Here is a 27,194-nt window from a genome sequence, read left to right as displayed (position 1 = left end):
TATTTTAACAATCTGTAGGAGTACTGCATAGACCTTCTTTAACGTTAGGGAATTAGTTCAAGGTTCTCATATTTGAGAGGCTCCTTGCAAAGGTTATAGGCAAAACTTTCTAGACTCATACGAGCTATTTATCTTTGGAAAACCCTTCATGCTTGAATTTATTTCTAGTTATTTAAAAAAATATTCTTCAGTGTGATTTTCAATTCTAGTTGATGCTAAAGTAAGGTGTAGTCCTTGGTTTAATAGTACGTTGCAAATCAGTGACAGGAAGAGGTTAATCTCCTGTTGACAGGAAGTAAAGTACGGGACACAGTCTTATTAGAACAGCCAGCATATTACACAGAGAAAAACCAATAACTTATTTCTTCATTTTAGCTTAATGTTCTAATTCATTTTCTTCAATATATTGCCATTTTACCATTGATTTATTCCTGATTTTATTTAATGTATAGTCTCCATTTTTGCTGTATTATTTTATCATTGTTAAGTGTGTGCAGTTCTTTGCTGTCAGCACTTTGAGGTGTATTTGAAAGGTCCCTCTGTTGTTATCAGGTCATTATAGAAAACCTTATACTAAAAAAATCAAGGAAAATCTGTTTTTGGTAGTATAAGTGAATCTACTGTTTGTGGTTTGTGGTTAATAACATAAGAGGGAGTTTTTCTCCACTACAACAGTGAACGTGTCATGAATGCTTTTAGCACCTGCTTTCCTGCTGCAGACAAGTATCATCTCCATTTTGTGCTGCATCAGCATTGCTGCTTTAAGGAATTCCAGTTCTGTTTTGAAATCATGAAAATTTGATGAATCTAGAGTATGCCCTCATTAATTCTGAGAGTAACAATAAATAAATACACAAATAAAAACATGCATGCATGATTTATTACAATTGTTACCATGGGAATCATTTATGTTTGGTTCTGATATTTTCATGAGATTTCCAAATCACTCAGTTTCGCTGATGCTTTCCGGGACGGGTTCTGGGGGGTCCCCTGGACCACTAAATCGGATTCACCAACATTTACCACCCCCCTTCTCTCTCTCTCGTTTGTGCGCGCGTGCTGCCTCGCGCGCTGCTCGCTTGCTGTCTGGGCATGGAGCGTGCGGCACGTGCTTTGTCCATACTGAATCGGTTATGTAGATCTGAACTGTACTTTTTGAAGACTCATTCTTTGTGTGGAAGCGGACTGGATCAGAACTGATACTCCTCCGTGCTTTACTGTCCCACAGCATCCAAGAAAAAGCTGGGGTTCATTCCACTGGGAAGTTTGCAGGTGAAGAGGAACGACGGGGATACCGGGACTGTCTGGGATGCTGCTGTATGAAGTCTCACTCTGCGTTAAGTATTTTCAGTCCTTAACTTCCAGATCAGCTGGAATATGAGAAAGGCTGGTGAGCTTAGTGGAACCAGTTTGAACCCAGGGGAAGTGCGTAAAAGCGGTATTTCGAAGCTGGATCCTCTCTGTGCGCTTATTTTCATCAAGCTGAATGAAAACAGAATTTCAAGGGGCAATAAAAAGGAAATTGGTAAGTAAATACAATATATTTTTTAAAACAATGAGCTCCAGGCTGGTTTTCTTTACGCACGCGTCAGCGCAACGCGGAGCAGATGATGAGAGGGAGGAAGCGGCTAAATTCAGTTTTATTTGTATTGTAGATTAAAACACAAGGGGAAGTTGTTCATAAAAAAGTTTTGAAATATTCCCCAGAGGATTATATCAGCGTGTTATCCTTTGCGCCGTTTGAGGGCTCTACTTTTACAGCATGGAAAGGACGGTGTTACGCTGCGTGTGATCATTAAGGCTCAGGATACTGATAGGTTTAGGGATGTGGGGGGTAAGGACTCCCAACAAGGAACTCCTGGATTTTTGGAAGAATTAAAGCATCCACTACAGTTTGATCACTAATTATTTTTGTAAAAATTTAATCCCACCATGTATGTGCTTTCAATTAAATTGGTCGTCACTAAAAGACAAGGGAAAGAAGTAAGTCTCACTGGTTGTACCACCATGTGTCATGGCATGCTTCCTTTCGAGAAAAATCTTTTGGGGACAATATCTGCAAGTTTACCCAGATTGGAAGAAAGTATTGGTGGTTCATCTTTGAAGAGGAAATCTTTAATGAGAGGATTTTTCTTTGCCATTAGTTGAGAAGGAGGAGAGGCGAGCAGCCCACCATATCCAGACCTTTTTTAAGCTGCATGGGAGAAAAAATGGATCTGTCATTTGTGCTCTCAAGCTTTTCAGAAATGCTCTCTGGGATTTCCTCTCGGGGAAGATGCCGCATTTTTGCATTAAGTAGCTGGATGATGTGAGTAACGGCGAGAAACTTAAAAATCAGCAGCACGGTGCTTTGATGAAGAGCATTTTCCAGCACACAACGTCCTGCCATGATGCTGGCAGATCTCACATGTAAAGTTCCCTTTCTTGTTCTCACACTAGCATAGTTTTCTTGCTGTCCATTTTAGATGCACATGCCACCCACACGCACAAACACTCGCACACACCCTTACCATCAGGGTGAACTGCCGACACACATTCTTTAGCAGACAATAACTAACAAAAATTCTGTGTGCAATTTGACAATCCCAGCTAAGTTTGTGGCATAATGGTATGCTATAAACCTTCTCTTATCTTTGGGATGTCAGAGTACACGAGGGAGAAAAAGTCATGATTGACTTATTGAAATTCCGGCATTCAGTTTTATCATTTAATTAGAACCAGTCATTAATGGCTGATGGAGAAGCATGTTCATGTGGAGCATTTATATTTTAAACAAGACAATTTATAAAATAATTACTCTTCCCCCCTACCTGGAGTCTCACTGGTTTCCCTCCTATGAAAAACAGAGCTTTACTGGAGCTCTCATCCTCTACTGCACTTTTTTTCTGCAGGCACTGTGAGTTGATGCCAACAGTTTTGGCTTATAAGATTAATAAATTATAAGGAGTATCATCATTCACACTTTACAGCTAACCTGGATGCACCTACACAAACACTGATGCAAAGGCCTACATGCAATAAGAGCTCCAACACTGAACACTGGCAAAAAAATAAATATTTTTCAGGTTATTTTCTATAAATCTAAAGTATTTTTAGCTTTTCGCTTTTAGGTTTATGTTTAAATTTGTGGATCGCAAAGGAAATAATATGATAATAATAATTGGATAAAGTGTGTATTAAACTGTTTAAATTATAAGTTCAAACGAAAACAGGTGAAAATAGCAAATTAAGAAAATTCTGCACTTTTTACAGGTTAAGCTTTGGACACATGTGACACACGTTCAAGAAGGCGCTAAACGTGGGTTCTTGAACACGGTTATAGCCCACAGTGTTCACACTGGAGAAGCAGGGAAGGGCTTCTTTTTCATTTTCTACTATTTTCTAGCGCATATCCGGCACCTAGAGTTGGAAAAGGGTTTGGTGTGAAATGTCGTGCCGGTCTTACAAGTTTTGCTCCAGGCTTTTTCTTTCACAGCTTTATTGCGATATATTAAAGATTTAGTGTCATATAATTCCAGCCGAGCAAAAACTCCTGTTATGAATTTCTCCTCCATGATCAATGGATAAAAAGGATGTCATTCATACATCACTACCAAATCCTTGTACCTAATACGTCTGTGCATTTTGTTAGTAGAGCCTGAATGTGAGAGTTTTAAACCTGGATGCCTGAAACACATGTTTACATAGACTTTTCATTAGAAGTGGTTGCTTGAATGCGTGTTGCAAACGACAGCATGAATGCAGCTTTAAAACTGTGTTTCAGACCAGCTTCAACGACTTGAGCCTGACCATATGTTTATATGTTTTCAATATGCCAGAAGAAGTCGTGTGAATATGGCATTTTCACCTAGCCCCTGGGTTGAACTGCAGGTCTTTAAAAAAAAAAAAATGACTGTCTGCGATGGACTTGTTTGACCTTGAAGCAGGGTGCATTTTTTAACATAAAGAACGTATTAATTCATATTAATTCAGTTTATTAAAAAAGCAACAATTCACATTCAACGTTGTCTTAAAGAGCAAAACAAAAAGCAATAAAGTCAACATTGATCTTTTTTAATGTGATTTTTGTAATTCAATTCAGTCCAATATATCCAGATTGTCTTTACTGTATGGAAAATGCATGGAAATTCCAAACAGACTACATTCAATGATTTTGGTTTAATCCATGCCCTGAGCAGGAAAAATGAAGAAATTAAAAAAGCCCCTTTAAATGGAAGATTATGAAAAAACCCCCACAGCAGAGCCAAACAGAGACGATGCAAAAGACAGAAGGCTCCAGCAACTCTGCTTTATCAATGAATGCAAAAATCATTATCAACGTTGTTTACTGGTGTTGATACTCATAAATACAATCCTTCTCAGTATATCTGAAAAATAGTAGAATAAAACGGCAAAAAAACAACAATTTTAATATGCTTTTTTGCATGTTAAGTCTGTGCCTCATTGTTGAATTCAGAGTCCATTTTGTTACTTTCACACTTATTTGCATGATTCCAGGCACACTTGCTGGTGCTGCTGTTAGTTCACAGTGTTCTCACTTGTTTTCAGTGTAGTAATGTCAAATCTGCATTGACTGTGTTGCTCTATGCACTTGTCTGCTCCTTTGAACTGATATCATTATATGAGCTGCTGCTACTGTAAAAACAAACAAACAAAAAAGAGCATACCTCCAAATGTTCAGCTTGTCACCGTCGGCAGCTTCATGCCAGGAATACAGATATGCATTTCTTCTACTGAGAGCACAGAGACAGACTTCGACTGATGTGTACAGTAGTGCAGCATCATTCCACAAGCACTGTGAGCTAATCAGCAGTGAGTAATCTTCATCATTGTATTGAAAGCTACTTATTTAAAGTCCCACTTCAGTCATCTTTTTATCAATTTTAAATGCGTTCCCAGTGGTCTTTTAGTTATGATTATACTGTTTTTTGCCAAAAATAAAAGAACACACGCTTTTCTTGAACATAGTTTCTGCAGAGTGGGATGAGTTCATTAAAAATTTGCCTCTGAGTTGTGGGTGGGACTGGCACAAAATAAATCTGCAACTATATCCCATTATCCATCTTTTTACACTCTGTCCCGCTAGTTTACAGCTCCTTATAATTATTATTATAACAGGTGCAACAAAAGTGGCGATTTATGATGTACATGGATCTAGACGTGGATGCATTGGAATGGAGCGGAGCAGGGAGCTTGTGGGCCTTTGATTGCAGCTGCTACAACATTGTTCTAACTACGTTTTTCGTTTGCTCCTGATTCACGAAGATTTGATTAAAGAAATACAGAATTTAATCCTAGTTTTCTTATTTTTTGTCTTCCATCATGAGAAAAATGTCACAAAAGCATGTTAAAAACACAAAAAACAAGGTTTTCTTTGTAGTGGGTTTTTCAAGGGTTATGAGCTCTTTTGTTTTATTCCACAGTATGATTGGTTTCTGATTCCACAGAAACCAAGAAAGCAAACTTGAGTGCACCTAAAACGAAGTCCAGCTCCCCCTGACTTCTGTAAAAGCTGCTGCTTCCAACTGGCTCACCAGTACAGGAGATTATTTAAAAAACACAAAATTGAAGAAGTGAGGTGGACTGCATGTCAGGTCTGGAAGAGTGAAATGATTAGAAAAGACACAGAATATCAACAGACATGCTGCAGTATCTTATAAAAATTCATCTGATGATGAGTTCTGAGAAAGATTGAGCAGATGTGTGGAAACAGACTGGACAGTTTTGACGCGTGTCACATTTTGCTCTGGAATTTTAGTTGGGCCATTTGTCAACATGCCATTTAAAACGGGTGCAAAAATCAATGCTGTTGCTTTCGCATGTGTTTCTCCAGGTCATATGACGCATGTACTATGAGCTGTCAACACAGTCTCTGCCTTTCCTGCAGCTGTGTGGGCTTTCTGTTCAGTCTTCAACACACTAAACAGGCAGCATTTTTTAAAGAAAAAAAACTACTTAAAACTAAAACTTTTTAATAAAACCTTTATATTTTTAAAACGTAAACTTAATCTCTCTAATCAGTTTCTCTTATTAGAAACCAAAAGCTGAGTGACTACAGCTAAAAGCTTTTATTTTTTGGAAAATTCAGGAATATTGGGAAGTTTTTTTTTTAATGCTCACAGATGTGTTAGACAAGAATTAACCAATATTTTCAAATTATATTTACATTTGAACCAAAAGGGCTGACAGCAGCAAGTTTAATGCTATGACTCTTAAAGGGGATGGTGGGTGGGTTGGGGGCAGCTACTTCATTAAACAATAATGCACTGTGTTCCTGCTTTAGACTTTTTCATGTCCGACATCACAGCAAATGGCTTGAGGCAAAGTAATCAAGAACTTGAGGCAAATTCCCCCCTGATATGGTATTACTTTCTGGTTTTAGTCAAGACTCCAACAGCAGAAGTGCTGCAGCTGTCAAGCTCATTAGTTGTGCTGTGTACTTCAGCTGAAGTAATAAAAAGCTAGAAATTGGGTGGATGCATGATTACTTGGTAACACTTTACAATAAATTACCCTTTATTAACATTGGTTAATGCATTATTAACATGCATTATTAATGCATTATTAACATGCATTATTAATGCATTATTTATTTGCATTACTAAGTGCATTGTTTAATGTTTTGTAACACGTTATATTATGTTAAAAAAATAACTGCTAACTAATACTAACTAACACTTTATTTAATGGTTAATTAATGCTTATTTATGCTGTAGCCAATATTTATAAAGGGACCCTTATTTTAAAGTGCTGACTATTATTTTAAAATTTGACATCATAATTAGGATAGAAATATGAGAATATCTTAAGAAACTTGACAAAAATTATTGGTCACTGACAAGTAACTGAGTGGACAACAACCCCAAAAATTATCAAGTTTTTCCATTGCTCTTCTGACTAAAACCGATTTTTTTTATTCACAGAGTTTCTATACTTTTTGCGCATAAAAAGGAGAGATGGCTTAATGGAAGCAAAAGAAGAAACGGATGGGCAAATACTCAGTTGAGAAAGGTCAACCTGGAGGCTCTGAGTGAAATGTGAACAGCTTATTCTTCTGAACTTTTGTCTCGTAATTCACAAGCACAACCGTAGAAAAATAAAGCGGAGCGTACGATTGTACTGCATTTTTGTCTGGGTCTGGCTGTGCATGACAGGAATTTGTTGAGCTCAGGGCCAGGAGGTTACTGGCTAAGGTGTTTGGTTTAAATGAAAGAACAAAAAGCAAATTGGTTGCTGCGTTGCAGTTTTGTTCCACCATATATTATTTTTCAGCACATTATATAAACTGTTTTATTCCAGTGTGTCACCTTTTCCATGATCTAGAAGATATAACAAAGCAAACAGACAAGAATACTTTACAACCACTGACTTTCATTGGGTAGTTCTAGGCTCTGTGCAGCATTTGTGCTGACTGATCAGACCTGAGCATCTGGTGGGGCAGCATCTGTAAATATGAGTTTACCAGTCAGCTGTAAGACAGCTGACTGGGAGTGCAGCAACTCTTTGAAGTATCAGAGGAAGTTAAACTCACGTGGTGCCTGCCACAGCACCAAAGAATTGCCAATAACCATCAGGAAATACAGGAAGTGAAATGAGGAGTATGAGTACATCCTCACTAATGGGATCAACCGCTGAGACGATAATAATGATAAATACAAGCCAAAAACAAAGAAACCACATAAGTCACTTAAATTTAGTTTCTTCTACAAAACAAGAGTAAAGTCAAGCAAACCTTAAAAGCTGCATTTAGAGGCTGAAAGAATGATAAACGTGAGAAGCCAAGATGAGGCACTTCTTTGATCTTCGATCTTGTTGATAAGCCCTTCGCATCATTCAGCTTGTAATGTTTTATTCTGGTGGTGGCGTGTGATGTTAACCTTATTTAGCTCCATGGAAATCCCATTCAATTAAGACAGATCCTTCGGAATCATTGATCCAGCTGTCACCAAGAGGTGGCTTGATGTCAGTCATGTTGAGTGAAAAAAAGTTTTCTTTGAGCTTCGAAGACATCGACATGAGGAATAAGAGAAACATCTACACCAAGGCAGTGATGCAGATGGGAATGGAGCATGTGTCTAATGAGACAGGAAATTAAGAGGGATTTTTCCAGAATTTATGAAGGTCTCAATACAAAAACATATATAACATAAAATCTCGCAAAAACACATTTTTACCAGTGTTCACACTGAGCTGTTTGGTCCATTTTCACTGACAGTCATATGCAAATATATGAAATGTATAAAAGCTCACCTCTAATCTGGATCAAACAAACCCTAGTGTGCTGGATATTGATGGTCTTAGGTTAACTTTGTGTTTTCACATCAGTGTGAAAACCAACTTTTTAAAGAGTAAAAGCAAAGGTGAAGATGCATACCGGCTCATAGTTAATGAGTTAGTAACCTCTATTTAACCAGGTAAAAAAAAAATCATTAAGATCAAGATCTCTTTTGCAAGGGTGACCTGACCAAGAGGTCAGCAGTACATATCACAAAAAATAATAAAAATGAGAAATAAAAAAATAAGATATGAATTATTACAAGTTAAAAATAAGGTGCGACAAAGTAACTTAGTGATGTAAAGTGTAATAGACGCAAATACAGACAGACATAGGGTGCAATAGTTGTAAACAGTATGAGAATGTTAAAGTACCAAAGATGTGAGTCACACTAGTTGACAGTAACAAATTAAAACAACAGGCGCTGACGGATCGACTCACTTTCTGTGCAGCAGAAAGATTAGTTCAGTTTGGAGAGTATTCCAAGCGGAGGCAGCAGAAAAACTGAATCCCAAACTCAGTCCAAACACGAGGAACATGCAGATAAAGAAAATCACTAGAGCACAAGCATAATGACTGGACGTTGTCTGAGGAAGAGAAAAGAGATACAAAGGAACCAACCCATGAACGTCTAGACCAATGTCATGGAGTGCATATGCAATTGCATGCTCAGAGAGGGCCTTCAGCTCTGACATGAACTTCACAGTGATGAGTGAGGCAGCCACAACCTGCCCTAACCCTTAAGGCAGTCAAGGACCACCTGAACTATCTGGATTTTCTTCCTGCGTTTTTCTTTTCCTGATAAATAGTCTTTGTAAAAATACTCCCTGTTGGAACTACATGATGTATCTAGTAGTTTAATCCACTGTGAAAGTAAACTAACTGAAATTGTTAAACATTTTTGTCATTTCCGGTTAAATCAAACCTAGTCTGAGTTTGTTTTTAGATGAGCAGAACTCCCGTCTGTTGTTGTCATGCTTCTATTGTACTACTGTCAGTTGTAAAGGAGATACAATACAAAGCGGCTCAAGGATGGAGTTGCTTTGTTCTGTTCTTGTTCTAAAAGTTTACAGACAGAAGGAAAATCAAGACCAAGTGAATTGGAGGTAGCCGTGGTGCTGAGGTAGAGCGGTACCTCTGATCGGAAGATCACAGATTTGCATCTTCCGTTGAATTATTGGACAAGACACTGAACCCCACATTCCTCCTGGTGGTTATAGGTTGGCGCCAGTGTTTGGCAGGGTAGCCACCATCAGTGTGTAAATTTGTGCGTGCATGGATGAATAGGACTGTGACTGTAACATGTTTAGGGTCCACAAGAAAAGGTAGTAAAGCGCTATATAAGTACACAAACCATTTACCATCAACAAGTTAAAGCACCTGTACTATAAATAATCCATACATCAAATACTGTGCAAAAAATATTAAAAGGCTGAGAAATTGGTTGAGCTTCAACCTTTTCATAACAGAGCTTCAGCTTTAGTGTTGACACCTTTTCCAGTACCGTAACTCTACAACCAAGTTTAATTTAAGATATAGCTTTAATACAATAAATAACACGATGAAGTGTCCAGTGTCTATGAAGCGTTCCAGTGGTCTCCAACCCTGGTCCATGTGAGAGACTGCCCTGCTTGTTTTGCAGCTAACCCTGCTTCAGGGTGGTCACCTGGATCTGGTGTGTTCAGGCAGTCAGAAACTGGACTCCCTCAGTCCAGCTAATCAGCAATTCCTGACGCAGGATTAGCGGATGCTTTGACAAAATGTATAGAAGACAACAAAATTGTCTTGTTTTTCAGTTAGAAGAGTTTTTAGAGGGGAGTGCAGAAGATGACTGACAGCTCTGTCACAACAGTGCCTTACTGTCTTCATGGTACTTCTCCCTTCACGGCTGCTGTTTTGTGCTGCTCTGAACATATGCTGTAAATTACATTGCCCACTTTTTACTCAACAATGTCTTCTGTTAATAAGGCATATTTATCTGCGTCAGGTCTATTCAGAAATACAGAATGTAGAAATTAAGATGGAATGAAATCAGAACTAATTATCAAGGAATTAAAACAGTTTGAAAATAAAATTTAGATTAAATCTAGCAGATGTGACATAGCAAAATCTAGTTAAAAAAAAAAGTGCACTCTACACCCACAGCTTTACATCTGCTCCTGTTAACTGCTTTCTGATAGAAATATCGATTCAACTAATCACATGACAGCTTCCCTAAAGTGATTTCAGTGTTTTTTTTAAATTTTATTTTACAGGTTGCTGCGGGTTTGTTTGATGATTTTAGAATCGGCAGGTATTTTCAAGCACACTGAAATTGTTTTTGTTTTTATTTGCACATTCACCATATGCAGAAGGTACAGAATAAAAATTGTTGGTGTTAAAGAAGCTGCTAGAATGAAAAGACATCCATGTGAGTGGGAATGTCACTTACTCCTCTGCACCAAAACATCCTTATGACTATGATGTAAATCAGGTTTGGGCATAAATACATTCATAAGTAATTTTCATAAATATACATTTGTTGTCAGACTATTGGGGTTTACAGAGTCAAGCTAAATAAGACATAGGCAGCACAAGAGCAACCTGTGATTATGACACAGAATGTGACAGTAGTAGGAACATTACTACATTATCCAATTCTATGATTACCTTTTAGCCCCTTACTTTAATAAGAGCATGCGTGAGATGGTGGCACATATTTTCCATTGTTCCCTGCTGGGAAACAGATCCATTTGCATCTATCTGCCTTTTAACCAACTTCATTGGTGTTGTTCCAAAGTTCACCATTTCTTAGGTTAAACCAGGTTACTATGGTACTTTGTCTCTGACATAATGCACTTTTGTGTTGACAATGATAATATGCTAATTCACTTAGGTGCATAATTTTCCAAATGAATTTGTGGAATTTACCGAACAAGGCTATATTTTTCGTTTCTATCAGAGGAAAAAACTTTTAGACCTGCCTGAATGCATGTAAGATAATTGTTAATACTGCAGCACAAAGATAAAAACACTGTAATGTTCACATCTAAATGGCTGAAATAAACAGACAAAAGCAATATAGGAAGTTTAACAGTGCCCAGTTAAGTGAATGAAGTATGATTAAGATGATGTGCCATAATCTTAATGACACCATTCACGTTCGAAAACCTTTTCAATGGGACTGAATTTAAAATAATCTGCAAAGAAGAATTTACAAATGTACTTCCCATCAAGGACTCAGTTCCAGTCGTGGCAAATGCTTGATTCTAGTTTTTGCTGCCAACTGTGGCAGAACCAGTTATTAGTTCTGGGGGCAATTACTTCAACTCATAAGGCCAGGAAAGTTTAATCAACTGTATCCATTAATAAAGTCATAAATTTACCAACTTCATTAGCTTTGGTTCTTTGTGTAATATAAAACTGATCTTATTAAATCTTAAAGAAAAAAAATCAAGAAGGATTACTGGACTATTTCCAAGTATGGGATTACTTTGTTAGAACTGACGAAATGCAGCTCGTAGAACCACATTTTTATCAGGTCACAATGAGCCCCTTAGCAGTGCTCCCACCTTTGGCTTGTATTCAGGAAATATATTTAATAAAATTGCTTTAGTTAACTCTTAAAGTAAGATTCTTTATTTTTTCATGTTGCATAACAAATTTATCTTTGTATAGGACGTGTTTTTGTGCATAGTTTGGCCAGGGTACGATGTATCCTCAGCTGCGATCTAATAGGAAATTAAAAAAAAAAAATAGCAATAATCACTAGAGGGGTGTTTCAGTATTTGCCATGGACTGCAATGCAGAGGAAGAAGCCATGCTCACTGTCATACACTGTAGACACATATCAGATTTAACCTTAAAAACCTAGTGTTGTTTGTTTTCTTTGCTCCATGTTTGTCTTTGTTTGTTTGTGTTTATTGTTGTTTTTCATCTACCTCTGACTTATCTGCTGTCAGTAACACATGTAATTAAAACTGCATTGAAAGTCTATGATCATTAATAATGGACATTTTTCAATTCTAATTGACAGCAGAGGTCACATCTGAATCTATACATGCTGCTACTCCTCATCCTTAAAGTCACTCAGAATGCTATAACAGTACATCATAATCGATTATTTGTTAAAAGATGCTTTTACTAGCTGAAGCCAGTGAAGAGATGTGGTTGTCTTTCATTATTCAGGAATAGGTAATGTGTTGCCTGTGAAGGTGAAATGTCAGCAAAACAGAAAAATACAAATCCATTTTCTTTTTGTTGTGTGCTCTAAGATCTTTTTCCCCACAATGAAATCTTCTGAAACAGGAAGAGATGGGAGATGTATATTCTTTGATGGAGATAAACCATACAGATACTTTTCTATTAACCATGCAATAGCTTTATTTGATCTCTCTATGCACCTACAATGACCAGTAAATGTAGGTAGTGAATAGAGGTGTAAAGATTCATATCATAATTCGTGTATGACAATCCAATTCATGTCAGTTCATTTTGAATGATCCGAATTGATCCCATCCACTGACCAAAAATCAATCCAGGACATGCTTAGCCAAAAATTCAACATGTGTGAGTCAGAGATAGATATCTGGGTGAAGTGTTCCAGATTCCTTGAATTTTTCTTGCCAGATAATCAAGTGTAAATGAAATATGTGTACAAACAAGTATACAAGAATTAATGGCAAATCCATTCACATTTTAGTTTCATAAAGTTTAAGCCACTGTTGTTTTATCACAACAAAATAATCCAAAGGGAGCATTTTTAGAACTTTCTACCACACTTGTGTGTCCGCTGTGATGCACTTGGTGGTTTTTGGGTTATAGTAAAATAAAACTACTGTAATTTAATTAAAATGATATTTTCCAAGATTGATATAATCCAAGATTGATGTAATCAATAGGTCAAATGAATTTGATTGACAAATTGGCTCAAGCAGGCCGATCTTGTTGAATCGTAGGAATCTGTTAATCAATTAAGTTGAATATTCCTTACACCCCTAATGTAATGAATATTACATTTTAAAGCTAAAATAATGTGCTTTGCTAGAGATTACTTGACCTTTTCAAAGCACAGAATCTTCTTCTTTCTCTTTCGGCTTTTCCCATCAGGGGTTGCCACAGCGAAACAACCTCCCTTTCGAGGATGAGTCGCATGGTTAACTTGGCAATGTTTTACGCCGGATGCCCTTCCTGACGCAACCCTCTCAATTTATCCGGGCTTGGGACCGGCACAGAAGCAGAGAAGGGAATAGGGAGCAGCCCGGATTCGAACACAGGTTTCACGGATGGAAGGCGCCGCAAACCAGCACGAGCTAATCTGGCTCCCTCTCAAAGCACAGAATGTTGTTATTTAAATCCTTTAGAGTATCGTACTGTTGGTATTCTTTTGACAGAGTAGGACCTGGTTGGGTTTTGTGCATTCGTGATTTTCAGCTATGAATGTTGTTTACAGGTGAGATTTGCTGAGGAGAGAAGACTGCACGTCACAGGTTGAAGGAGACTTTCATAAACTCCCTGTTTTCTGAGCTTAGCTGCTAGTGCACCTTCCGCTCTGTTTTTTCCTCCGCTTTTGTGAGTGCTCCCCCCCCCGAAAGCAACAGAGTGCAGTCATGTGGAGTGACCTATAGTGCCATGGTCTGCTCTGTTCTATCCACTTCCTTTTGCATTTTACCACATTTTTATGACACATCACTTATTTTGTTCTGTCTGATGTTTGTCTGGGAAGTTAAGTTAATATTTTTGATGGATTTTTCATTTTTGTTTGTTTTCAGATAATGTAGCACTTGTTGGCTAGATTATTTTGGTCTATGGTTCCCACTAAAGCATTTAATCATTCTGCTCTTTTCATTGATCTTGATAGGAACCATTAATTGCCGATAAATCCAACATTTTCTTTTATCAATGCAAACCCCTAGTTGGGATTATTTGAGCAGAACACCCAAATGCCATGCCCCACAACTCCTGGACCAAGTGGGGCATAACAGTTTTAAAGAAACTGTTTTGCGTGGTTTTAAACCACCGACCATTAAACCAGGATGACATTAAACTTGATCTACTTTTTGTTCTTGTTGATGTCCAGATTTGTATTATATAAGTCCTCCCAGGTGTTTCTATTTTTACTCAATTTGTGTTTTGAGGTTAATACACAAATGTACAGTCAGGATTGTCTCACTGTGGTGCATGACAGGATACTTTGTGGGAGTGCGAACTGCTTTGATGCAACGATAAAGTTTATTTTGGGCAAAAGTGACACAAAAATGCCAGGAGCCTCTTTTAATCCACTTTTAACAAGCTACCATGTAACCTGGCAGACTCTCAGAAATAGAGAGACTTTCATTAACAGAGAAATCTTCATTTTCCTGCTAAGAAGCTTTACTGTCCCATTTTCAACGATCTGTTCTCTTCCTATAGGATTACGAAAGATCTAAGATTATCTCTCTCAGTTTGTATAATGAGTGTAGATATTTCAACTGAACGCATTCCCTATACCGGTGGATAATTTCAATTCCACACTCACTACAGGTCATTATAAGCACATATTGCAGAATGAGATACCATAGATCTAAAGATACCTTTGGGGCGAGACCAGCAGTGCCACGTCCTGTGACAACTGTTGTGTACGAATGTGTTGTGTGAGTGCATGGACAGTGTTCCAGATGTAACAGCATGAGTGACTGCACATGTGCAGCCCATGCATCTTTTGATTTGAGAAAACCTCCGAAGTAATAAGGAAGCAAGGACATCTCTGTATTTTGTTGATTTAATTGTAAAATGCAAGGATTTGATCCATCTTGCTTATGCCTTAGTCACACGCACCCATACGGGGAGTTAACTCGTTCAGGTTTTTGTGTTGTTCGGGCCCATGGAGAATCATAGACATAGGAGCACCCAGATCTTAAAGGGAGAACAGGTGTCTCTTGCAGTTCCCTAGATCAGTGTTTTTCAACCTTTTTTGAGCCACTGCACACTTTAACCTTGACAAAAATCCCGCGGCACACCAGTGTCCAAAACTTAAAAAAAAAAAGAAGAAACTCGGTCTGTATTGATCTACAGCCCCTCTGCAATCTCACATGCATTTTTGTGATAATTGTGGCAGAAAAAGCTGGAAGTTGCAGCTGTTTTTTCTAAAAGATGTAATAAAAGCAAAGTTAGAAGATTTGAAAACTGTTTGATGCGTGTTCGCTGTGGTTTCAAGACATTTAACAAGGAAGATTCATTGTGTGCTGAGACGCTGTCACTTTAACCCAATGCATCATGGGAGATGTAGTGCAAACAGCCGGCAAACGCAGACAGACTCGCTTCTCTGAGCTTCATTGTTTTGTTCACTTGTTCCACGGTCTGATACCTGATCCCACGGAAAGCTACACCGCTAAAGACGAGCTTTAGCTGTGTGAGAACTGAGCGACTCTATGAGCAGAATCAGAACAAGGAAGTGAAGAATTGGACCACTTCTGATTGGTCAGACTGATGACGTATGATTAAGCCTCCAAGAATGATTGGTGGAGACAGTTAAAGGGGCGGGACTTTTCCGATAACAGCTGAAGCTGTGGCTAAATCGCGGTACTGTCATTCTTATCAAAATTTCTTTAATAGAATCAAATAAAAGTATTTTACGGTCTTTCATATTCTTAACTACTCAGTGTTTTATCAGGGCCTGTTTGGATGAATAAAGAGCTGGCATCCCTGGAGATGGTAAATGTTTTTCAGATCAGTGAATGAGGGCAATTTCCCACGGCACACCTGACCCTCTCCCACGGCACACTAGTGTGCTGCGGCACACTGGTTGAAAAACACTGCCCTAGCCACTGCCATCAATGCTACCAATGTAGTTGGAACAATTTTATACCCATCTTTTATTGAAATTATGGTCAAAGTGCAAGTAAAAATTCCATCAAGAAGCTTGCAAAGTGAAATGTGTCTAACTGATAAAAAAGCTGCTAGTTATCAGAAGGCTTTACTAGTATTTTGTGTCATTATCCCACTATCAGGACCTGGCCTCTGGCATTACAGATGTAAAGTTTTACCCTTTCCTTTCGAATTCAGCTCACACAAACACATAGGACATTTCTACCATTTACAGCACACTTTAGTAAACACCAGTCATTATCTGACAGCGGATGGTTTTTCCTTTTCCGAGCTAAATCAATTATCCTATTTCCACGGGGGCCTGCTGGGTTCAGAGGGTATTACTGTTTCACCCAGACCAAAACCCAGGCTGCTGCACTAGACATGCATCTGCCAGATATGATGAGAGTCTGAAAGAATGAATTGGATTTAAAGTCAATGTCTTACATATGAGGTCAATCAGGAATGGATGTTGTGCATACTACAGGGAAATTATTTTTTAACAAAAAAAAGCTTTTTTTTTTAAATTAACAATATTTCAGTATATTGATGATTCACTTTACTACAGAGGCTTTAACTGTGTCTTGCTGTTATACAATTAAGTTTAAACCCACTGTGACAACACCACGATTCAACACAAACAGCATTTACCCCATTTTAGATGAAGGCTGCTTAGTTGATAAATCTTTTCCTCCCATCCATTCATTATGATCCTCATTAACCTATTGTGTAGTAAACCAGGCCATTTGGAGATAAGCTTTGTCCTTGACTGGTTTGATGTGTAAACAGATAAACTATTCAACCATCTATCAAACATGTTGCTGCACATATGCACAAATGATGCTCTTCAGAATTGTATTAAGAGAGCAGCTAGCATGAGGGATCAGAACAAGACCTCAACAACAGAATGCCTGGTGCTGTTAGCAAACACTTATCGGACTCTTGTCCTACTCTCAAAAGCAAAACCAAATGAGATGTGAACTGTAGCTGTTGCAACAAATGAATTTATGATGTCATTTCTTGCATTGATAAAACAGTGGTATTTTGCATGCAATTTGTTTCAAGGTTGGATCATTATACAAGGTGCCAGATCTCATTAACATCTATGGGTACTCTGGGTACTCGTCTATGGATACTTGCCGCAAAAAAGTCAAGAAATTTATCAGAAACAAAGACAGGCACTGTTAAGAAGGGGAAACACCAGGAGAAACACTCATCAAAGCAGGGAATGACACATAAACAGATCAAAATAACATTCAAACATGACTTCTCCTATTTGAACTCTATCTGGACACAACCATCTTATGAATAGAGAATTCGTTCTTCTTTTTATTATGTGTTGCGTGCTGTGTGATCAAAGTTTGTCCTGTGTGGGTTTTTTAAAGACATAAGTTACATGGATCTTTTGTTCCATTGGGTTTTTGTTATGCATGGTACCACTTTTGAACATTTGCTAATGTTTGCAGCAGTCTAATAAGGTATTGAGGATTTCGTGTTACAGACTGTAGAGAATTCACATGCAAAACCATCAAACCTGAGCAATTTATAGATTTTGTTACTTCGTAATAAATATTAGTTAAACGTATAAATATTAAGAGAAAATTGTGTTTTTGAGGCTTTTGTATTGCTAAGAAAAAATGTATTCATTTAAAACTACACTGCTTGTATCCTATATGTAATCAAAATTTCTTCAGGATCGTTTTTTAACTTGCCTTATCTCATCTAATTTTCTCTCATTTTAGTTTTTACTTTGAAAGAAGAACTAATTAATAAAAAGAAAATATAGATTCTTGGTTATCCAAAAAGTCAAGCTCAAGTCAACTGGAAATCTTTCAAGCTTTTAGTCATTGGAAAACATGTAAGTCTTATCCAAATACTTATGTTTGTCCTAATTTATTTAACATGCTTCCGTAGCAGGAAAGAAATTTTGTTGATCTTTTTTTTTAGAAAATTCCCAGAATCAGATGACAAGTACAGTTAAGCTCCTGAATTGTAGTTCCAAACATGAGGGGGAAAAAAATTATCTTAGAAGGTGTTTCCCAAAGAGTTCGGTTGAAAATGTAATCAAATTACAAAATAATTGTAAAAACGTCAGAAAACAGATTTTAAAATGCAGTCTGATAAAAATGAGGTTTTGGGTGTTTTTCACATGTTCTCGTGGCATTTTTCTGATGATGGCTATATGTAAAGAAAACATAGCTGATTTCTGAGTATTTCTTTATTTAAATTATTAAGAATCAGGAGCAGACAAAAAAACCCTGGCAGTGGCATAGCAAGCCACAAGCTCTTTGCTCTATTCCAGGGAACCTATGGCTCGCTAGCCATTTATGGTTTTTTTGATGGTCACATCTGGCTCGCAGACAAATCTTTAATTATAAAATCTTTTTTTCATTGGACCAGTCCTTCTCTGGCGTGATGCAATGCCAGAGGGGCACAGTAGTAGCGGTGCTTGAAGAAAAAAAAAATCTGCGCCATTATCAGTTTATTTTTTTTGTTATAACACAGTTTGTAATAGCCTGAAACCTGTGAATTGCCGTGCCTGCAACCAGAAGTCGTAATAATGGAAAAAAATACTCATCATTTATTAGCAACAGCATAGAAAGGTTATTAAAAAGAATCCACAGACGTATTGTACTTTAAAAGTAGTGAAATTACATAAAATGCCCACATTCACTTGTATTTTTACTTTTAAATATATTGTAGCGGATTGAGTTGGACTGGGTGGCTGTTGGGTTGCGTTCTAAGTTCTGGAGTTCATTGAACCCATCAAGCAGAGATGCTGATTGGCCCCCTTAGTTCTGTCGCTCAGCCTGTCGTTGGGTAGTTTGGACCAATGGGGGTTCACCTATGGGTCGAATATGGGAAATAGGAGGGCTGTTGCGGCAGTGAGGGGATAAAAAGTTGGGAGAAGCGCTCTCGGCGGGAGAGATTCAGGAGTTGCTGAATTAGTTGTACGGTGCTGGTTACAGTCTACAGTAACCAGAATTAAGAACCTTAAAGGAGGTTAAGTCTCCGTGCCTCAGTGTGGAACATTTTTGTATGGCTCTTTCGAAATTACATTTAAAAATATGTGGCGTTTATGGCTCTCTCGGCCAAAAAGGTTCCCGAACCCGGCTCTATTCCATTTCAATGCATACACTTGCAGACAAATAGATCCATGTACATCTTTGTTTTCCTCATCTGAGCCGGCAACTGGCTCAAAACTGTACGGCTGGATAACTACGATATTGCTCGCCATTTTTGTTGCACCGGTTATGTTAGCTTGGGGGTGTCGGTGGCTGTAAGCTAGCGGGAGAGCGTTGACCAGCTGGATCATTGGATGTGGGGATGGGCTTACTATGTGCCAACAGTCCCACCCACAATCCAGAAGCAAATTTATGAAGAACTACTGCTGCTTTGCAGAATCTATGTCCTAGAAAACAATACTGATGTTTTGATTTGGCTACAACTGGCATAATCATGATTAAAAGACCACCAGAAAGAATTTTACAATTCTTCAAAAGATGATCGGAGTGGGACTTTTGAGAAAAAAAAATTTCAAAGAAAAAAACAACATGTGAACGAGGACTATTTTTCACTAAAGCATGCGTGTATTTTACTTTGGTAGCATATAATTAAAAGTGAGTGTCTATGGAACAGCCTAGAGGAGAATTGAGGTTGTAAATGTTAAATAGGTGATTTCTGAGTCCACCCACAGCAGTTCTTCCCATTTAAAATAGATGGCTTCCTTCAGTCCTCTCAAGCAGAATGAGAGCATTTCAGTCTATAAAAAAGCCTCTCTGGTCCTTAGGATGCAACTGCAGAGCTAAATCATGTTCTGAGGAAATTGATCTCCTGTATTGAGTCATGCATTCTTGGGACTGTTGTTTTGCTTCTCCTGAACAAAGGTCTTTGTACTCCCGGCTGCACTGGATAAGGAAAAAGGTCTCTTTCAGAGTACCTGACAGCTGTGTAGAGTTTAAATTATTTACAGCAGATTGAACAAGTAAACATAAAAAAAAGCATTAGGAGGTTTGTTTTCTAATAAAAACACCTTGACCATATATAGAAAACCAATACTTTGAAATTGGTGGAAAAAGAACTGTGTTCGAGTGTTGTAGAAGAGATGTATTCTTCTCACCACGAAGGAAACATTAATTAAATGAAGGTGTTTGTTCTACCACTGAACAAGTTTAAAGAAAAGCCAACCCAACTACAAATGTTCCCCAGATAAAAATGTTGTGCTGCAAAATAGGACAGTGGTCCATCAAATAAATAAAGTTAAATAAAGTTTACTTTTGTTCTAACCTGATATCCTCCATCATGGTAAAAAAAAGACAGCAGTGCAATGCTGTAGAGCTCTATGTTACTAGATTAAATGTGTCCTTATATGTTAGCAGCGTGCTGCATTTAAAAGCTGAAAGATCGAAAACTGAACCCTGAGGTGCTCCAGATTTAAGTTTTTTTTTTTTTTCAATTTCAGAAGTCAGTTTAGGATTATTGCCAGTTAAGGTTTCACAGCAGTGTGACCCAACTTAAATTATGTCCAATTCTATTGATAATTCAGTAACTAATGTGTTAAAAACACCAATTCTGTAAATATGTGTACCTTCAGGTGTAAACTTTGAGACATCCAGTCAATCATATTCGAATCCCTGTGCCCAAATACTTCAGGTTTGGGGCAGAGACAGGACAAATGTATAGGACACAGTTAAAATAAAGGTTAAGTTTCACGTGGAGGTTGTTGTGACACTGAAACATTTTGCAGAGCTGAGGTGCCTCCCTTAGAAGGAAGACAGCGAGTCCTGCAAAACCAGATGTCTAAACAAAATGTAAAATGTTTCAATTATTTTTTTGTCGTTTATTGGTGTGATTTTATATTTATAATTTTTTTTAATAATTAGTCCTTATTTTTATTCAGTTTCCTTGGTTTAATTCTCAAGATGTATTACTTTTCAATTAGGTTTGTTTTCAGCCCTCTCCCCTTGTTGTGGTTCACCTGGTTTCAGTTGTTAATCATCACAGCTGCTGTCAGTTAGTCAATTATCTCTGAGGTTATTTAAGAGTCTGGTTCTCTGTTGGTTTTTGTCAAGAACTTTGGTTTCCCGCTCCTTCGTTTTAAAATTTTCACTGTTTAGTCTAGATTCTGTTGAAAGGGCTTCTTCTGCATTTTGGTTTCCAAACACAATATTCTGTTGACTTGACATCCTCTGATCTTTTTTAATTTCTTTCATTCTATATGTGGCTTGAGTCAACTTCAGTTGGCACATTTCACTAATAAGACAAACTAAATTTAATTAAATCATTTGCAATGTATTTGACCAACATTCCATTCATATTACAAATTCATATTACAAATGTAAATTTAGGTGTGTAATTACTTTAAGATAAACTGTGCACATTGTCTACTTGGCTAAGAAACAAAGTTTGTCAGGAAATATGAGTAGTTAAAATTTGCTGTTCTTTTTATTAATAATAAAATAAAGAAAACCCTGTAAGGATGAATACCTGGAGGGGAAAATGTCTTATGAGGTGATTAAATGTCATTTGAAGTCTTTATCCCCTCTAGGACATACTGCCACATTTCTATATTTCAGATTCAATCTTTTTTTTTCTGCACTTGAAAGTAAGTCACAGCATGTCACCCTATGATAATGTTCTCCTATTCTGACCTAAAGGCAACATGGCTATTTCTCTTTGTACCACCACAGTTCCAATTTTATGCATGTTAGGAATTACAGAGACAGAATGGTTTCCTGAGAACTCAGTGGTAGAAAACATTCAGTTACTTGTTTCATAAACTGTTTGTCACTAATAAGAATAAAAAAGGTGGGTACAAATATTAGAAGCATTTCAATTTTGCATGAAATAATTGGTGCATAGTGTCTGAGTACTAAAAACCATGATGAGTGACACTGGTTTTGTTTTTTCAAGCATTCACATTGTCACTTTTTCAATTGTCAACTGTTTATGTGCAGGGGAAGAGTTGCTTTTACTCCAGGGAAAATATATCATAGTACAGATTTTCTTGAATGACTTGAATGACCCATCAGGATGTGACCTGTTCGTGAACTAAGGTCGCCATGCAATGTCAGGAATTCAGGGGCGCTGACTTTTGATGGAGAAAAGACACACTCCAATGAAAATTGTGGTTTTTGTGTTTGTTTCTTGTGTTTGAATTGAAAAAAAGTGTCATTATTTTCCTCTTGTAGGACATGTTTAAAGAAAAGGAAGATTAAAACAGTATTTTAAGAGTAATGTCCGACGAACTGTGCATTATCAGAAATCAACGCACGCTGTGGAAGCCTGAATCGTCCGACGCGTGGTTTCCGCAGAGTGCATTCATTTCTGATAATGCACACGTCAAAGGCCTTTATCCTGCTTATACCATGGTCACTTACATAAGAAATAAAAATTCAATAATTTTGTAGTACTTCATTCCTATTTTTTTGGTTGAAATCACTTTTTTTCACAAAGAGCGGACTATTTGTCCTGCGGTGCGGCGCATTGCAGTTTAGCCTGATGATTTGGCACTGACCTCAACTGCAGCAGCAAAGGAAAGTGATATATATGCTGATCGTCATGATAGGTAAAATGAAGCATCAGTTCAAAGAGAAAGTTCACCTCGTATCATTTGTTTTTGTCCAATTGATGATGCAAACGTTTTTTTTAAAGAAGCCAGCGCAGTGCTATAGAACATTTAAACTATGTGACCAGTACTTCTTTTTGTAGTATCACCGTGGATTATTACTTTTTTAATCATGGTATAAGTCAAAGATAATAAGCAGTTTAGTCTTTGTGGCTGATTCTACAGATTTCTTTAAGTAAGTAGTAAAAAAGTTGGGGTCTGCAAACACACTGGACATAAATTTGATAATATAACTAATTTAAAGTTCATAAAGTATTTAAACAATAATTTGTGGGTGTCTTTATTTTCTTTAACAAGAGTGTGGTCATCTTGGTTCCGCAAATTTGTGTAAAATTGTAAATAGAAACAGATTATGTAACATGGGATTATAACGCATTCGTTTTTTACGTCTTATTTTTCTCACACAGGACGGAAAGTCCAGAAGACACGGAAGTAGCCGGATCCAACTGTTTCATCTGGGGAAAGAGCAGTCACAGAAAAAAACACTGGGAGTTGAAAAAAGAATCAAAACCTTCTCTGATCATCAAATTCTGCCATTGTCGTGTTCAACGGCCGAGTCATGGGTAGCCAACAATTATCCCTACAGAACAGACCCTAACAAAGCTGTCCCTTGCCTGGTATTAATTTGGAAAGTGTGGCTGTGATGTGCTGCCTTCCTAACATCCCCAGACGCAGCAGGCACAGCCGAGCCTCAACACAAACCTCGATTCAGAAGGCCTCATGTGGACCACTGTGAAGATAAGAGACAAGGGAACTGTTGTATCTGCCGTCATCTTCGTCCTACATGCAGCTGCGTGTTTAGCTTTATTGGAAAGGAGGAGCCTATTAAAGCCTCTGATAGATTGGAAAGCCATGTCTGAAGGTGTAGTTTCCTGCTGACTGCTGGTTGGAGATGAGATAAGAGAAAGCCAGTCTGCAGCGGAATACAAATTAGGACTTGGCTTCCCCACTGCTGCAGGAGGGACACGGGGTACTTCAGAACTAAAACCAGTTTGTCACTGAAGCAACAGAAGTAAAGATTTTAGCTCAAAATGATTGAGCTTTGGAAATAACTTTATTCTACCATGACAAAGCTGAAAAACAAAGAGACACGTTAAAAGGAAGGACTAACCAAGTGTGCCACACCACTGTGCTGCCTTTTTTTTCAGAACAATGCAAGATGGGGCTTAAATTTGTAGCAATGGTCTGAACTGTCTTAAAGGAGGGGTCAAGGCGAGATGGAGTTTGAGAATAGCTCTTTGGATTACCTCACCTTTAACAGCACAGAGAGTTCCAACAAGTCTGCAGCACCAACCTGGAGTGAGGACATGCTCCTTGGCCTCCAGGTCTCCCTGTCCGTCCTGTTAGCCCTTGTTACTCTGGCTACTGTGCTTTCCAATGCCTTCGTCATCACCACCATCTTTCTGACCAGGAAGCTCCACACACCAGCCAACTTTCTGATTGGCTCTCTTGCTGTCACGGACCTGCTGGTGTCTATTTTAGTCATGCCAATAAGCATCCTCTACACTGTCAGCAAAACCTGGTCCCTGGGGCAGATTGTTTGCGACATTTGGTTATCGTCTGACATCACCTTTTGCACGGCCTCCATCTTGCACCTGTGTGTGATTGCATTGGACCGTTACTGGGCAATCACAGACGCGCTGGAGTACCCGAAGCGTCGCACCATGCGCCGCGCGGCGATGATGGTCGGGGTTGTGTGGGTGATTTCTATATCCATATCCATGCCTCCACTTTTCTGGCGGCAGGCTAAAGCACACGAGGAACTGACGGAGTGCGTGGTGAATACAGATCAGATTTCCTACACCCTATATTCCACCTTCGGCGCCTTCTATGTTCCCACAGTGCTTCTCATCATCCTCTATGGACGGATTTACATGGCTGCACGTTCTCGCATTTTAAAGACCCCTTGCTCGTCTGGAAAGCGCTTCACCACAGCACAGCTCATCCAGACCTCTGCAGGCTCATCTCTCTGTTCTCTTAATTCTACCTCCCACCAGGAAGCACACCTACACTCTGGCAGCACAAGAAGTGGAGGGTCACCTCTGTTCATGAATAGTGTGAAAGTAAAGCTGGCAGACAGCGTGCTGGAGAGGAAACGTCTGTGTGCAGCACGGGAGAGGAAAGCCACCAAGACGCTGGGCATCATTCTGGGTGCCTTTATCGTCTGTTGGCTCCCATTCTTTGTTGGTACGCTGGTCCTGGCCATATGTAAGGAATGCTGGTTTCACCCCATTCTGTTTGATCTCTTCACCTGGCTTGGATACCTAAACTCCCTCATCAACCCAGTCATCTACACTGCATTCAACGATGAGTTCAAGCAGGCTTTCCAGAAACTCATTAAATGCAGACGAAACTTCTGATCCTTTTAAGCCAAGCTAGTTTTTTATTTGTATGTGTCATTGATACCAATCAACATTGTGAGCATTATAAAACTGAAGCACAAATCTTTAGAGACCCACTCCGATCATCTTTTGAGCATTCCCAGTGGGCTTTTAATTATGATTATGTGTTGTTTTCTAGGACAGACTTTCTGCAGAGCAGCAGGACTTGCTTCACAAATTTGTCTTGAAGGTGTGGGTGAGACTGTTGACATGGAGCAGCTTTTTTTTACCTAATATGTTTTCCATCATTAGATAAATGCTAGAAGAACATAATGCTACATTCACAGCAGGCATGTGTGACACATTCAAGAACGTGCTGAACGTGTTTTTTTGTACGTACTTTAGCAAAGGTTGTTCAGTCTGGACTGGCCCTACCCAATACTAGCACATGTACTCGCAGCTTGTTGCAAAATGTCAAAGCGGTGTAAATCTCAGAATTCGTGCTCCAGGTTTTTTCTTTCACAGTCCTTTTTAGATATATGAAATACTTGGAGTCATAAAAATTCCAGCCAAGCACAAACCGCAATAATTAATTTCTCCCTTATGATCAATTTTTAAATGGTTAGCACTTGTGTGTTTTCAGAAGGATACTACTCACGCGTCATTACCAAACCCGAGTCCCTGATTGGTCGAAGTTTAACTGGTTTCTCTTTTGTCACTCATTCAATGGCAGCACATTTTGTACGAGGTACGAAGACTTAAAACGTGCGCAGCGATGCGTTTAAATGTGGAACCCTGAAATGCACATATGCATGCGTTTACATTGACAAGTGTTTTGGAGCCTGGTGTATATGTGGCATATAAATACCAAAATCACCATTTCATCGGAGTGGGTCTTTAAAAAATGTTATTGTGTCCTTTGTGGAGCTTCTTCAGAAATAGAAACTCACAGGGTTAAATTCAATTTGTTGCTCAAAACAACAACTAGTTTTTTGTTTGTTTTTTTGGTTTTTGTGTACAAGCATAACTGTAAACTAGTGACCGTATTTAACCCTACTGAAGGGAAAAGCCAAGAAAGGTATGTTGTTTGAATCTCTATGTAACACCGTAAGCGTCCGCTGCCATATGTTTCCATGGAAATCTACTAGGAAAGACTCTGTGTCTCCACAAGCAATTATTCCTAAAGGGAGGTGTTAGTGTGCGGTCACTGCAACAAATACTTGCTTTAAGGAAGGGAGAAATTGTCAAGTGTTTTGCATTTCAACCTGATAGTTTTCCAGTGGAGCCATTTGTTTTGGTTACACAGACTGAAAATGGAATATGTCCAGTCTGAATATTTAATATCTGAGCGTCATGGCAACACATTTTTCTCTAGAAAACTCTTCCAAAATAGTGCGAAGAAGCACAAAAGACACTAACAAACAAAACTGGACATCGAGTTTGTTTTATTTAGGATTTAATGCTCTGGGTTGATTCTAATTTTACTTCCGTGGGGGACAGTGTCACGTTTAAGAGCATTTAATGACGCTAAACATAGTAATGGAATGTCTGGAATCCTCAAAGTCACTGAGACAGTTTATGTTCTATGTGTCATATTTCATTCTGATCCTCTAATGGCTCACACAGGGGAGAAGGACTGCTTTCCAGTAACATTTTAACATCAATGTGTAACAGGAATGGAGGTGAGTGGTTCAAAAGGTATGCCTAATGGAAAATAATCAATTAAAAAACAACTGAAAACAAGAATAACCTTTTTTTTTATTGTCGCGCACTGCAAAAATGTTCCTGAACCGCATTTTCTCAGAAAAAAAACAAAACAACAAAAAAAATGCCTTGCAGTTGTTGATAAGCGCAAGAGAAGCCTGTTGTGAGGATTTGATGTTCAAATGCCAATCACAAAACAACTCCCCCTAGTTTGTGGGCCGTATAAAAACAAGAGTAAAATGGAAGGATGGATGCATAAAAGTTCAAATTTACATTCATTCATCTTCTTCCGTTTATCCCTTCCGGGGTCATGGGGCTACCGGAGCCTGTCCCAGCCACTTATGGCTGAAGGCAGGGGAAACCCTGGACAGGTCGCCAGTCTGTCGCAGGGTCACACATGTCACACACCCATGCACACCTATGGACAATTTAGAGGGACCAA

At 38.4% G+C, this 27,194-nt stretch overlaps 1 protein-coding gene across 1 annotated transcript; it reads left to right on the top strand.

Annotated features, from left to right (window-relative positions):
- Positions 1-1,058: 1,058 nt before the first annotated feature.
- LOC101172371 (5-hydroxytryptamine receptor 1D) lies at positions 1,059-27,194 on the top strand. Its single transcript, XM_020713796.1, has 2 exons — positions 1,059-1,525; positions 23,135-27,194. The coding sequence occupies exon 2, from the start codon at positions 23,945-23,947 to the stop codon at positions 25,085-25,087; it is 1,143 nt and encodes a 380-aa protein (XP_020569455.1). The 5' UTR covers positions 1,059-1,525; positions 23,135-23,944; the 3' UTR covers positions 25,088-27,194.

This window comes from Oryzias latipes, chromosome 22 (genome assembly GCF_002234675.1).
Source record: "Oryzias latipes chromosome 22, ASM223467v1".
Classification (NCBI taxonomy): Eukaryota; Metazoa; Chordata; class Actinopteri; order Beloniformes; family Adrianichthyidae; genus Oryzias; species Oryzias latipes.
This window is presented reverse-complemented; position numbering and strand designations above follow the sequence as displayed.

Coding starts and splice junctions, on each gene's coding strand:
- LOC101172371 (XM_020713796.1), top strand. CDS start 23,945: ATGGAGTTTGAGAATAGCTCTTTGGATTACCTCACCTTTAACAGCACA.